Source organism: Drosophila guanche, unplaced genomic scaffold (assembly GCF_900245975.1).
Source record: "Drosophila guanche unplaced genomic scaffold, DGUA_6, whole genome shotgun sequence".
Classification (NCBI taxonomy): Eukaryota; Metazoa; Arthropoda; class Insecta; order Diptera; family Drosophilidae; genus Drosophila; species Drosophila guanche.
This window is the reverse complement of record NW_022995747.1, coordinates 5,108,448-5,121,885: the sequence shown is the minus strand read 5'-3', so window position 1 is coordinate 5,121,885 and position 13,438 is coordinate 5,108,448. Positions and strand designations below refer to the sequence as shown.

The 13,438-nt window shown below is 46.6% G+C and overlaps 2 protein-coding genes and 1 long non-coding RNA gene across 3 annotated transcripts; 2 read left to right on the top strand and 1 right to left on the bottom strand.

Annotated features, from left to right (window-relative positions):
* The first annotated feature begins 7,643 nt into the window (after positions 1-7,643).
* LOC117582939 lies at positions 7,644-8,573 on the top strand. Its single transcript, XM_034271043.1, has one exon. It carries the CDS (start codon positions 7,664-7,666, stop codon positions 8,531-8,533), a length of 870 nt encoding a protein of 289 aa, XP_034126934.1. The 5' UTR covers positions 7,644-7,663; the 3' UTR covers positions 8,534-8,573.
* Positions 8,574-9,470: 897 nt separating this feature from the next.
* On the bottom strand, positions 9,471-10,048 carry LOC117583394 (MD-2-related lipid-recognition protein-like). The gene has a single exon (XM_034271678.1). The coding sequence runs from the start codon at positions 10,007-10,009 to the stop codon at positions 9,527-9,529; it is 483 nt and encodes a 160-aa protein (XP_034127569.1). The 5' UTR covers positions 10,010-10,048; the 3' UTR covers positions 9,471-9,526.
* A 151-nt stretch (positions 10,049-10,199) lies between these two features.
* Positions 10,200-11,267, top strand: LOC117583395. Its single transcript, XR_004573792.1, has 2 exons — positions 10,200-10,455; positions 10,511-11,267. It is a non-coding gene; the product is annotated as an uncharacterized LOC117583395 (long non-coding RNA).
* Positions 11,268-13,438: the final 2,171 nt, after the last annotated feature.

Here is a 13,438-nt window from a genome sequence, read left to right as displayed (position 1 = left end):
CAGTCCGAGAGTACGGTTTTTATGATTTTCATACTTTCGCAACCCCCCCGTTCAGGCGTTTAAGTGCTTTTCAATATGAGTAAAATGCATTAAAGGTATCTGCGCTGGCTCTGGCTCGACCCGAGAGTCCACATTGTTTTGGCCGCCGGCTAGGGAAGCAGCGGCACAGGGCACGGGGCCACTCTGTGGCAGTGGCAGGAGGCACAAGTTAAGGGATTTTCGTATTAAAACAAAACACACACAGCAATCACGCCCCCCGCTTCAGGGGCAGAGCGAGTTCTGCTTCTGCTTCTGCTTCTGCCACTGATCTGTCGATTCAGCAGAATATCGTAAGAAAAACCTCCCCCCGAATGAGCAGTAGGTTTGCCCCGGCAAATGGGGGACAATTTTTAGTTTTGATCTAAATGCGTCAATAAATTTTAACACTTTCCGTCGTCGCTGGGGCTACAGAAACAAAAGTCATTTCGAGGCTTACAATAAAAGAAAAGGAGAAAAAAGGGAACGGTTCATGGTACCCTATATTTGTGGGAGAAGAAGGGTAGATGCGTTAAAGTGGGAGTTTAGTGAATGAAGAGGGAATATGTTTAGTCTTGGAGTAAATTTATTCCCAGTAGGAATTCAGAATTTCATTTTTCATTTTGACTATAGCTTAAAAATAATTTTCTTTAAGAATAAAGTCACTTTTTGGGTTGATGTTCTATTGCTCAAAACTGTTACCTCTTTCCCTTATAGATTCTACTAAATATTCTCTACATAATTCATGGCATTCTCCCTCAGATAATTCCTTTCCTTTGTCCCTTTTCCAGGGCATCGGCAAAGTCCACACCCTGCCGCCATCCATTCAATACGAAACTTACTTTCTTTTCAGCCACCTCAGCATTTTCTTGCGTCTCGGAGCGCTTTCTCTTATCAATGGGGCTCATTTTAAAATCAACGCCTAGTCGTAGTCCTGCAAAAGTCCTGCGACGTCCTGCTTATTTACGAGAGATGTCATTGACTTGGTTTCGCCACTGGGTTTTGCCCAAGTTTTCATTTCATTTATGGGGCCGCTGCTCCACTTATCGCTCCATGTGCATCTCATCTAACCAGAAAGGAAAAAGAATACCATTTGGCATGGGACTCGCTCATCCTCACAGAAGGAGGTGGCACAGTGTGGACTGTGACTGTGACTGACTGTCAGGGGAGTGTCCCGAAAGCCCCACCGCCCCATCAAAAGTAAAGCATCAGCAAAGAGTTTGCACAGAGTTAGCCGTAATCCGGCAAGGACAGGACATGGACAGGACATGGCCAGGCAAATTTATCGCCGCTGATAAGCGTTAATAAATTAATTAGAATTATTGAAATGCGTGCGGCGGGATCCTGCTGCTCCTGTAACTCCACTACCACGAGGCAGAGTTCAGAGTGCATTCTGCAAACACAGCTTTGGGCATGGGCCTGGGCCATGGCGACATGTGGCATGAATATTGGGGCACATGGGGCAGCAGCCATTATGCGCTGATTTGTGTTGCACACAGAGGACAGGCACTCTCTCCCTCTCTCTCTCTCTAACCAGGCCTGGTGCTAGGACACGGACCTCCGACCATGGAGCGCACACACTTCTGAATTAGTTTGTTTGAACTCTCGGACTGTTATCTCAAGTTGTAGATTTGCAACATTTTGTAGTCATTTCCGGCGCAGGACTCCGTCACACGAGCATCACGCATTTGCAATTTGCATTTTTGCTAACAGGCCACGGACCACTCCCCGCTTTTATCAATTCAATTTACGCACTTCCCCGCCCCATAAAGTGGCCCTGCGAAAATCCCCGAAAAATACATCCATTTCCCAGACACCAAGGAAAAGCACACACACACACACACACACACACACACATTGATTTATGTTCGTTGTCCAAATTTGCGCTTAAATTTCTCCACTCCTGCATTGAATTTCCCTGCCCTGCCCTGCCCACACCTTTTTCGCTGCAAAACAGAGGAAAACTTTCGGCGTCTTGTTGCGTCATTTTTTGAGTTCTTTAATGGCATTAAAAAGTTTGCCCGCCGCTGGCCAAAGTTGCTTCCCGGCACGGCACTAAGGTGCCCTTTTTTATTGGCGCCTGTGCAAGGACCTGTGTGTTCTAGTTGCTGGACGTGTTTGCCCCGCAGGAATCCCAATCCCTTGGCTCAAGGTGTCCGGGTCTAGGGCAGGCACTCCATGCTCCAAAAGCAGCAAACGAAAAAATTAAATAAAACTTTTTTAGCTCACAAATGTTTTGCTGCTAATTGAAAATATCTGTTGGGTTCAATTAGATGAAGAAGATAAAGGTGCACTGGCAGAAAACTGAGCAGAAGAATATTGAGATTTGTTTTTAAAGGAGTTGTTGGCGGAAGAGGTGAATTGATCCATCACATTTGTCTGATCTCTGGGAAGATGTTGCTTTTCTTAGTTTAAGATGATAAAGTCCAGAAAAAATATGCTGAAAGTTCCTCAATGGGTTCCTCAAATGTGGACACTGATGGACAATCTTTGTTGTTTTCCTATCAGAATATTCAGAGCGTTCTTTCTTGCAAGAATTTATGTGACAATCTAGGGAGAAATATCATTTTTTGGGACAATCATTTCTTCATTATCATTTTCTCCCTGTGCATAGACAACATTGCACCGTGCGGCGGCGGCTTAAGCGGCTGACTGACCCCGGCTAAAACTTTTCCCCGTCGGAATGGTGGCAGGAGCGGCTGGAAATAGCGCAAAAAACTCGCTGATTTAAGCAATTTTTTCTGTGTAAAAGAGAAAACTTTGCACTTGTGTGGCGAGACAAGCGACTTTTCAGCTTTTCAGAGGCTGTGGCTCTGTGGCTCTGTGGCTGTGGAGCGCTGTAGGGGTAGGGGCAAGTGCACAGGAATTGATTCGAGGCAATTGTTAGATGGAAAACTTTTGCCCAGTTTAGTGGCATACAAATGAGGCGCAGCTTCACCTGCAGCAGCCATGAAAAACTTGTGGTCAAAGGTAAAGGTTAATTGGAGGAGATGGATCAGAGCATAAATAGGAAAAACTTTCGCTTAAAGTTTACATTTCCATTAAAAACTTTCAATTGTTATAAAGTTTAGCAGCAGGAGAAATTAATTAACTACCTCTGCCTCACTCTATACTTGTTTGTATATTTAATATAATGATCCGAAACACAAGCCCTGCACACACACAATAAATAAACAAAAATCAGGCATCAAATAGCCAAACACAAATTGTCAATTAAAAGGTATTTAAGCTTAATACCCCACGAGTCACACGAGACACACACACAGCGAGAGAGAGGGGAGGAGAGGAGCGCTTAATCCACGTAAATTAGTGCAAAAATCAAGTGGATACCTTTTTGGGGGGCTGATGGCCTCTCCCCAGCACACGCAGCATGACCCTGCCCATCCTCTGCCCTGTTGGGGGCAGGCAGGCAGGCAGGCAATGGCAATGGCAACGGCAACCGACACCAATAAAGCCAACAAAGCGTTTTTAGGGTTAAGTCCATGTCAAAGTGTCAGTTTAGTATCGGTATCATGTCATGTTGTCTGTTGGTTCGTGGTGTGTGGCGGGCGATATGCTACGGATGCTACGGATGCTACGGATGCTGCTGGGGCAGCACTGGATGGGGCTGGCTGTTCAGGTTGCGACCGTGGGCTAGGGAGGTTTTAATTTCGTGTGTGTGCTGCTGTGTGGCAACATCAGGCCCAACAGACGTGTGCTTCACAGCCTACCCCTGCCACAGTCTCTCTTTCTCTGCATTTGCGCTGAAGGTGCAACGTTTTACTAATGAATTTAACAAGGCTTTTTGGGTGCCGGAGCCGGACCCCGTCACGTTGCACGTTGCAACGTTGCATGCTCATTAAAATGTCAGAGCGGAGAGGCAGAGGCAGAGACACTCTGCAAAAGGAAAGCCCCAGCATCTGTGTTTCTGTGTCTGTGTCTGTGTCTGTGTCTGGGGGCATCAGCTGCACTTGGCTGCCGTTCTGTTTATCCTGTGTGTTGCCAACATATTTTTCAAATGTTCCGTTTGCATAAGTGAAAAGGCCAAAAAAGGAAGATAACGTCCACGTCCCGTGGTGGGTGGAGGTGTCCAACATTGGCGTCAACACACACGCAGAAGCGGAGAGCCGGCAGGACCAGCAGGACCAGCAGGATGGGAGCCACAGGGCAACAATGGCGCGTAAATTTACGACTCACCTACGCGACTAGACAGCCCTGGCAGGAGGCAGTGGCAGTGGGGGCAAGCACATGTGTGCGGCATATTTAAATTTGTTTTTATGGAAAGCCAGGAGGTAGCCAGGATTTCAGGTTTCGCTAGTTAATCCAATCAAATTCACGTAATTAAATTTGCGCTTCATTTGGCGTTTGTCATTCCTGTTGTTCCGTTGTTGTGGCGGTGACAAATTTAAAACCTGTTGTCTGTCGTCCTGCCACTCATGCAGCACCCCTTCCCACATCCTAACACTCATTCAACCCCTTTCCTCGAAGAGGCAGGCGAAAAAACCGAATCAGAATCTCAAATTGTCGCACACGTAGTAATTTTTCAATTGCTGCATAATTGAAGGCAAACCAGAGCACAGGCCGACACTCCCCCTCCCCTCTGTTGGTGTGAAAAAAATTGGCAAAATATTGGCAGCAAATTGTCGGCATGACAAAGTTCTACACTGCACCACCCTCGCATATGCCACACATCCCTGGCCGACAGGCCAACTCCTGGCTCCAGCCAAAGCCCGCCCGAACGCCCGCCCGCCCGCCTGTTGATATGTGGCTTTGTTTTTTCGCATTTTTTTCCAGCTCTCCTGTTCTCTGGAGGATTCGTTGACTAGCAATTGTGTGTGCGCTGGCAGATGAAAAATGATTTTTAATTGTTGAGTGGAGAGTGTTTTGTGGCTGACAGAACACAAAAAAGAAAAGAAGAGGTTGAGCACCTCCCACGCTCAGTTCCTTTCTCCCTCATGCGCTTTGCATGCTGGTTCTGTGGCTGATAAACCCTTTGCAATTGTGAAATTGATAGCCAAAAGTCGACACGGCACTCATTACTTCCGGCTGGGCCTGTGCGGTCAGATGAGCGGCGGCAAAGGAAGTGTCGTCGATAAGGCCCAACCAGATAAGACGCCGCCGTCGCGTCCACATGAGGCAACAACTGCCACACCAAAGTGCGATGCAACAGCCTCTCCAAAGTGCACTCTGACTTGAGGCAGCGGCCTACATCAAAAAGCGTGCAACAATCTACAGCTAGAAGCTAAAGCCAAAGCCAAAGCCTACTCTACGCGGTGCCTAGTACCGAACGTCACTTTTTCTTATCACTGCGCTGTGGAGTACTACGTTGTTTGACGCTGCAGCTGCAGCTGCCACAGGGTAGCAGGGGTATCTTTATGCTGTACAGATTTTTGTTTAAGTTGGTTTCCAAGGGGTACTACCACTTCGACCATGAGCCACTCTCCACCCTCTCTGGCCTTTGAAGCTTTTGAAGCGTGTGCCCGTTTCCCATTGCTCACTCAATCAGCGCTTCTGTCCGTCCATCAGTGGCGTAGTTTCTCACAAAGCCGCGGAAACTATTTCAGTTACACTTACTGGGAGTAGTACAAACATTATGAGAGATTATCCCACTTTGCTGATGTAAAGAACTGAAGAATCGGAATTCAAAACTTCGTTCAGAAAGTTTATTCTTAATCCTAAAAATTTGCATATATCTTGAGCATTTTTCCTACGTCTTCCAGTATCTATATGTTCCCAATTGGCACTTATTATAGAGCATCTTCATATTCGTTGCAACTGCCATTCCTTTCCTGTCGCTTTTTCTGTGTGTGACTCGTTGCTTTCAGTGACTCGACTTGGACGCTGCGTCAGATGGCGGCGGCTTGTGCCACAATTTTGGCGATTAAAAAAGGATACACACATGAATACGAATACGAATATGTGAATATGAGTGTGTTTATGGGTGTTTGCTTTGCGTGTGTGTGGACGGACGCTGGCCATAATGATGAAATGTAATTTAGCACAGTTCTCCGAAGAACATCGCAGCGGCGCAGAGATGAGAGAGAGGTTGACGGACGGACAAACGGACAGACGGACGGACGGAGCTGTTATCATTTTCTTGTTTCTGTTTCTGTTTCTCGTTCTCGATGTCGTCGTTCCCGTTGTCGCATTTCGCTTTTCGCTTTGACTTTAATTAAAAATGTTGCGCTTTGTGGCAGCCACAGCTACAGCCTCAAAGCTTACTCACATTTGCATTCACATTCACACAGATTCATATTCGTTTATTCATATTTTGGTTGTTTTTTGCTTACGATTTTTTAATATAATTAAAAACAAGAAGGGAAAGGGTTACCAAAACTTTGGATGCCCTTAAAGATCGTAGTTACGATCGGAGAATAGTAATTTCATGACTCTGACTCGTAGAAATATCTATACAAAATATGTGTCTAACATTTACAGGGATTATCTTCAGAAACAACAGAAATGTTCTCCATAAAACTGCCTTTTCGATGAATAATTTGATGTAATGATAGTTTCACTGTTGTAAGAAATTTATTTATAAATAAATATAGATATGGTAAGGACTCCCTTGCTGATCCATAATGAGACCCATTTGAGGAGCTTTCCCAACCCTTTCTCCCCATTAAACCCGCTTTCTAGGGTTGTACTCCTCTTTTGTTCCTTTATTCCCATCTTAAGATCCTCCTCCCTTTTTTTATAGCATTCCCTTCAAGATGGAGCAGCCCGTCGATAAACCCCAAAGCAAATGCATTGCCAAGGAGGGGGAGAAAGAGTTGCCATGATATTAGTGTGTGCAAGATATTAACAGCATATTTGACATAACAATATGGAGAGTGTACTGCCAAGGACTACAGCCCTAGCCAAGGCAGCAACAGGAAACTATTTTTCATCTTGTGTTGGTTTTTATTAGCCCCTCAGAGAAGCCAGAACTCCACCCACAGTGGAGTGGTCCAGTCCGGATAGCAGGCGGCATTCATGGCATCTACTCATAAGGCGATCCGCCTGCATTCCCGCTTAGCCAGCAGCCAGCAGGCAGTCGCCAGGACATGCCCAGGATGTGCTGCTGGCTCATAAGACAACATAAAGTATGACAGACATTTAGGCAACACTTGGCAGTCCGTTAGCAGCGCATCTATAACGCTTTTAAATTGTTCCAAGACAAAAGAGCTGTCATAATTCGCTGCAAAATATTGTCACCCAAGAAACGGCGCTCATATGGCAGCCAATTTGCCTTTCACTTGGCTCCGAATGGGGCTCTGAAACTGGCTGTGGGAAGACATTAGTTGGCCATTAAATGGGTAGCGTCTTGGCCTCGAAATCCCTCCGAGTGTCCGGAAGTACGCGCCATTTTCTAATATTGTAACGGAAGCAATTAATATGGTAATAATAATGGAAGCAACAGAAACAGCACTCTTAATGGTAATGGACATTCGGTTATTGCTCGTGTGAGGAGTCTCCGAGTGGCGATGGAAGGGCTGAAGAATTAACCCTTCGAAAAACCAAGATATACAGGGGATATGGGAGACAAGAAAGATATCTACTCGGGAGAGGATGCAGTCAAGAAATTTGCTCACAACAAACCCTTGAAAATAGTCTCAAAATTCCGTGTTCCTTTGCTTTAACTTCATATAATTTCCCACCAAAGTAACAACTACATTTGTTTGTTGGCATGTCCCTGCCCCAAACGTTCGACAAATCGCAGCTCGTGGAGTATGGAGCCGCCTTTATGTACTACATGGAGAAGCACAAGCTGCTGGAGGTGATGAGCCGTCTGCTGGCGGAGGTCTCGGAGCAGCCTGTCGAGGATCTGCGCCGCTGGATGGGTCAGAATATACGGCGCATTGGGGTGGACATCTACACCAAGAACCTGGATGCTGTGCATCATGGAGTGCGGGGAGACTTCTACCAGCTGCCATGTGCATTCCAGCATCGTCTTGTGCTTCATGGCAGACCGGGATCGGGCCGGCGATCGCTGGCTCATGCGCTGGCCAAGCGCTGGAACCTGCTGATCATCGATGCAGATGTCCTTGCCTACCACAGCATCAACGGACAGCCTCAGGACGAGAACACCCGCCAGCTACAGGCAGTTATTGAGAAGGATTGCGTCTTCGGGCGCTCCGAGGCCATCGGGAAGCTCATCCAGAAGCGGCTGCTCAGGGACGATGCCCTGCACCGCGGCTGGATCCTCATCAACTACCCGAACAACAGCTGCGAGGCCCGGGAGCTCTTTGAGGGCTTCACAGCGCCACCCAACCACCTGATCTTCCTGCGCATCGAGGAGCGTATGGCCCGCATGCGCATTCTCGTGAAGAGCTACGCCTCGGGGCCACAGGCGAATGTCACCTACCTCGACCGCCAGATGCAGCAGTTCCGCAAGAGTGAGCCGCTCCTCAACGCTTACCTCAGCCAACGACGGGAGGTGCTCTACGTGGATGCCACGCCCTGCTTCGAGGAGGTCAAGTGCCACATCCTCTCGCAGCTCACAAAAATGCCCTACGTCCTGGGCTTCAAGTACGGCGAGGCCAATGTCACCGTCTGAATAAGCGACAAAAACTGAATCTGAATCTGAATCTGCTGCAAAATTGAGTCACAATGTGTTTTATTAAAGGACTTTTCCCTCTGATTATTCTCGTTATTATTATTTGCTCAAGTGGCGGCTGCTGTCGCTTCACTTTTCTTTTTCTTACTTTTTCATTGGGGTCAGGCCTATCTGGTGACCCCCGCCCCTGAATGGTTTCCCCATGCGCTCAGAAAGTGAAGACTACTCGGGTTTTCGTTTAGGTAAACAAACAAAAATGAGAGTGAAACGATTGGATCGAGTTGCAGAAAGTAATGGCACAAAAGAATACCCTTGGAAAATGTTTGAAGAACATTTCCAAGAATCGTTGGATGCAAAGTGCATTAAGGAATATTTTAAAGATATTTATTTGAAATACTGGGAGATGAACACCTTTAAATGTGGGCCAAAATGCTGGATTCCTCAGAGAAAACAGAAACAACAACATTTGAGAAACAATCCATGAAATGAAATCAAAAACCATATCCATGAAATCCTCTTCTAAAACACAATATACCCTCCCATTCCCCCAGTTTACAGGTCAGCAAAAGTGATTTGCTATTTGAATTTTCCACCACTGAAAAATGTGAACAGAAAAACAATAAAAAATGAAGAAAAATGTGAAGGGAAAAAAGAAAAACAAATGATTTTATGACCACAACTTAAGTGCTCAATTTTTAATTGTTTGACGACGCTGATAAGACCCACAGCGGAGGGGAGGTGGAGGCCTTTTAATGGCACCCAAAAGTTCAATCAAAGTTTTCTACATTTTTTTTTGGGACTGCTCGCGGGCAGAGCAGCTCGCGAGGTCCAAATTAGTCGCCAGCAAATATATATCCGTTCCGATTCCGGTATCCGAGGGATTCCCCAGAGAGCCGTAACCTTAACGATTCCACGGATAATTAAAAAACGCACAAAATTGTTAACAGAAGATAGAAGATTTTATTCAGCAGTCCCATTCCATTCTCCCCCCTCCTATCGCACCACCTTGATGTCGATGGTGAAGCAGCACCGCTTGCCGCTCACGGGATCCTTGAGGGCCCAGCGGATCGTGTAGGGACTGATCGGGAACTTTGCCTCGATGGGCACCTCCGTGGTGTAGGTCTGCTGCACGCCACTCCTCACGGGGCAGCCGGTGGCCTTGCAGGCATCCCGCTCCAGGCTGAGCAGCGGCAGCTCCACATCCTCGCTCTTCACCCAGCCGAGAGTCGCCACCAGGTGGTCGGCATCGAATTTTGGCGTAATGTCAAAGCTCATCTTTGCCGGACGCCGACGGCGGATGTGGCAGGCGGCATTACTGGCCGCCTGGGGGCAGGGCGTCACTCGCACCGCATCCACGGTGCAGACATCGACGCTGTCCTCACAGTTGAGAAAGTTGATCGACTCCCCGTGGACGGACACGGTGGCCACGAGTGCCAGCAGCAGCAGCAGCAGCAGCAGCGAGCTCAGACGCAACATAGCGGATCGAGAGTTGTACACAGAATGCACAGATGACACTCGAAGTGCCTGCGATTACACATGGAACCCGATTTGATTAGAGCTTATCGCTGGCCTCCACTGACCCTTTGAACTGAACCTATCGGTCAGAGATAAGAAGAGTGTGATCTGATAGACAATATACTCACTCTGGTGGACATCGATTTCGAAGTCTATCTGCGCTGCGGCTGGGGCACGGCTATCTCCAAGCGCCAAGGTAACACATGGAAACGCGTCTCTGCACCCGATGGATGCCAAGAACATCAGGGGAATTGAAAAGAACTTGTTTCATGATTTATTTGCCATAACTTAAAAGGCAAAAATCTATTAAACATCCATCGAGTATTCAGACACACAATTGTTGACTTTTCCGAGCCACAGAATGGATGATGGTTCCGCTTGTACGAGCACCGTGACAAATGATCAGAGTGAGTAAAAGAATCTGTTGAAGCGATGAGCATAAATCTATTAAGATTTCCGCAGAGTCAAAGACGATCCAAGACTAATGATGTCCAGTGGAAGGCAGCAAGAGCTGTGGCATCTGCTCCACTTTGTTCTCTCCCCAATGCCACATGCCACATGCCACATATGCCAAATAAATCGTCACACTTTTCAGTGTCAGAATAGAAGATAGAAACCGACGACAGTTGTCAGTCAGCCCCGCCGTGTGCACGCCTCGGAAACACGAGACGAATCCCGCAGGGTCTTCAGTGGCTCCTCTGGAGCTGCATCAATGGGAGCTGTCAATACGAAGGCTGCCTGCGACAATTGCACGGCTCATTTGTGTGGCTTGGGCAGGGGACATGGCATGTCACCAATCAGCAGACAACAAACAACTGCAACAGAACGGAGAGAGAGAGAGAGAGAGAGAGAGAGAGAGAAAGTGACAACCTGACACTAGAAGCCCAGAATCCCAGAATCCCAGAACCAGTCATCAGATCATCAGCTCCTGTCCTCTGCAATTGGATGCAAGTTTTGGAGTGCTCCCCAGAGAACGCAATTAGCCGCGCTGAAGCAAAAGCGCCACATTTCTCGACTAGTTTCCCCACAACATTTTCATATGCAAAACATGTTTTTACGCTCACAAATTTATATTTCACAAAATTGATAGAAAACTTTTGTCCAGCTAGCGCATAATTAACACTCCCTTAGCCCGAACGGGCTTCCTCTCTCTGCCACTCTGATTTCTACCCGTAATGTTTTTCGCATAAATTATACAAAATATAATTTCTCAGAGGTCTGTCGGCGTTGCTTTTTTATCGCCTTTCTGCTGCCTTGCTGGCTTTTTATCAAAGTCCAGTGAACGGTGAATCAACAGAGAGCCAAACCGAAAACCAAAACAGAATTAATTCATTAAAGAAATATGCAAAGCATTAAAAGCAAGGCAAACGGGGAAAAAAGTATCAGGAACTTGATGACCGAACGCCAGACGGGACGGGGGCAATCCCAGAAGCGTGAAAAAAATAAAAGAAAAACGAGAAAAAAATCAACAACAAAAAATTTATGTTTTATTACTTAATGAACTTACCGCAAATGAAGCCAAGGGACGGGACCTTATGGATTGGGCCACGGGGAATGGGGAACGGATGGGGAGGGGGGGTATGGTTATTCGACTGAAGGATGAGTCAGGGACCGGCCCTGTCTTCAATTAATATGCAAAAAATGTCACCATCAACGGCCTCCGCTTCATCTGCTGCTCGTCAAAGTGTCAGAAGGAGCGCAGGATGGAGGATGGGGAACAGCAGGAAAATCCAGTTCGGGACACTTGAGACACTCGTCCCGCCACAGCCGCCACACAGGCCAGAGCCAGGAAGTGTCCGGACTGCAAATTGGTTAGCAATTAATGCCAACCATTTTTTAATTGAACACACGAGCAGCGCAGAAACAGAGGAAAGCTGTAAAAAGTGCGGGGAAAGCGAACAGACCCAGAGTGGCAATTGAGAAACGAGTGAACCCTGAAAGTATCCCAGGATGGAGGTTGCGGATCAAAGGTTATCACTGGAGCTTGCGCCAATGATGAAAGACAGCTCATTTTACTCTTCTAAAAGTGGACATTATCAGCTTTAAGATGGCGAAAGCGAGGCAATAAATACACTATTGGAAATTTCACAATTATCCATTAAGATGCTGAGGTACTTCAGCGAAAGATCCACAAAAGATAAATATATCATAAGAACCATGAATGATAGCGTTCGTATAGAAATCAAATTTCCTATGACTTTTAAACACTTTTCCCATACAAAATAGTTCTCTATGAAGGGTATGCAAGGGTTCTGTGCATCTTTGTGCGGAATATTCTCCTACTAGTTTAGTTCAGAGTCCACTTAAGCCAGTCGCCAGTATAGAGCAGCAACAACAAAGCTCCACGTGGCTCTAATGATCTCAGTTCGATCGTAAAAAATTGAATTACTTGATTGAAATAAATGACAGTGATTAGGAACGACTTATGACACCTACAGATGTCTCAGTCGGGCCAGGTTGCCCAGGAAAAAGGTGAAAATCATCGTGAATCTGATGAAAATCACCAGTTACATATCTAAATACCCCCGTCAGAGGCAATTCAAGAGCCTCCAGACTGCTTAAGTAGATCCTTCCATTCATTATGCCCAATCCTGAGTGCTCGTACAAGAAAACTCTTTCATAAATTCCATCAGATGCCAAAGCTGGCCATCATTTGTGGGTTAAATGGAGCTTGTGATTTGCTCAGATTTGTGCTCCACTCCACGCCAACCTCTACTCCACGACTAATCTTCAGCCTCCTTCCCCCCTGCCACGGTAGTGGGGGGAAGGGCAAATCACCTTCAGGGGGCCATAAAAAGCAAACAAGAAGAAGGAAAATACAAATAAAAATACAAATGAAAATGAAAATGAAAATAAAACAAAAGCAAAAGCAAAAGCCGGCAAAACGAAAAAATAATGAACGCCACTCTACCCTGGAGTGTAAGTGTATCTGTATCTTTCACTCTGGCAATAGTATCTGTATCTGCATCTCCCATACTCTCTCTCTCTCTCTCTCTCTCTCTCTCTCTGGTCTCTGGTAGATTTTTATTTCTTGGAATAATCTACGCGGAATCTACAGCACACGACTAATCTTCGTTTAATTTCATTTGCGCCAAGCAAACCCGAAATTGAAACCGAAATCTTCAGGGGGGGAAGGGCAACGCTCGCACCACTCGTACCTCATGGATGGATGGCGACAAAGGGCCATTCAATGGCAAGGACAATGTAAGGACATTCGCCCGAGAACTGCAACATTTCATTGGCTGAACGAGGGACGCCCACGCCACGCCACACCAACTCCTGGTCCACGTCCTCGGTGTCGATGTCGCCGGCATCGTCGTCGTCGTCGTCAGGGAGATCAAAAGTATGCGACACCGTGGCTTAATTCGATTTTAACAATTGCATAGCACG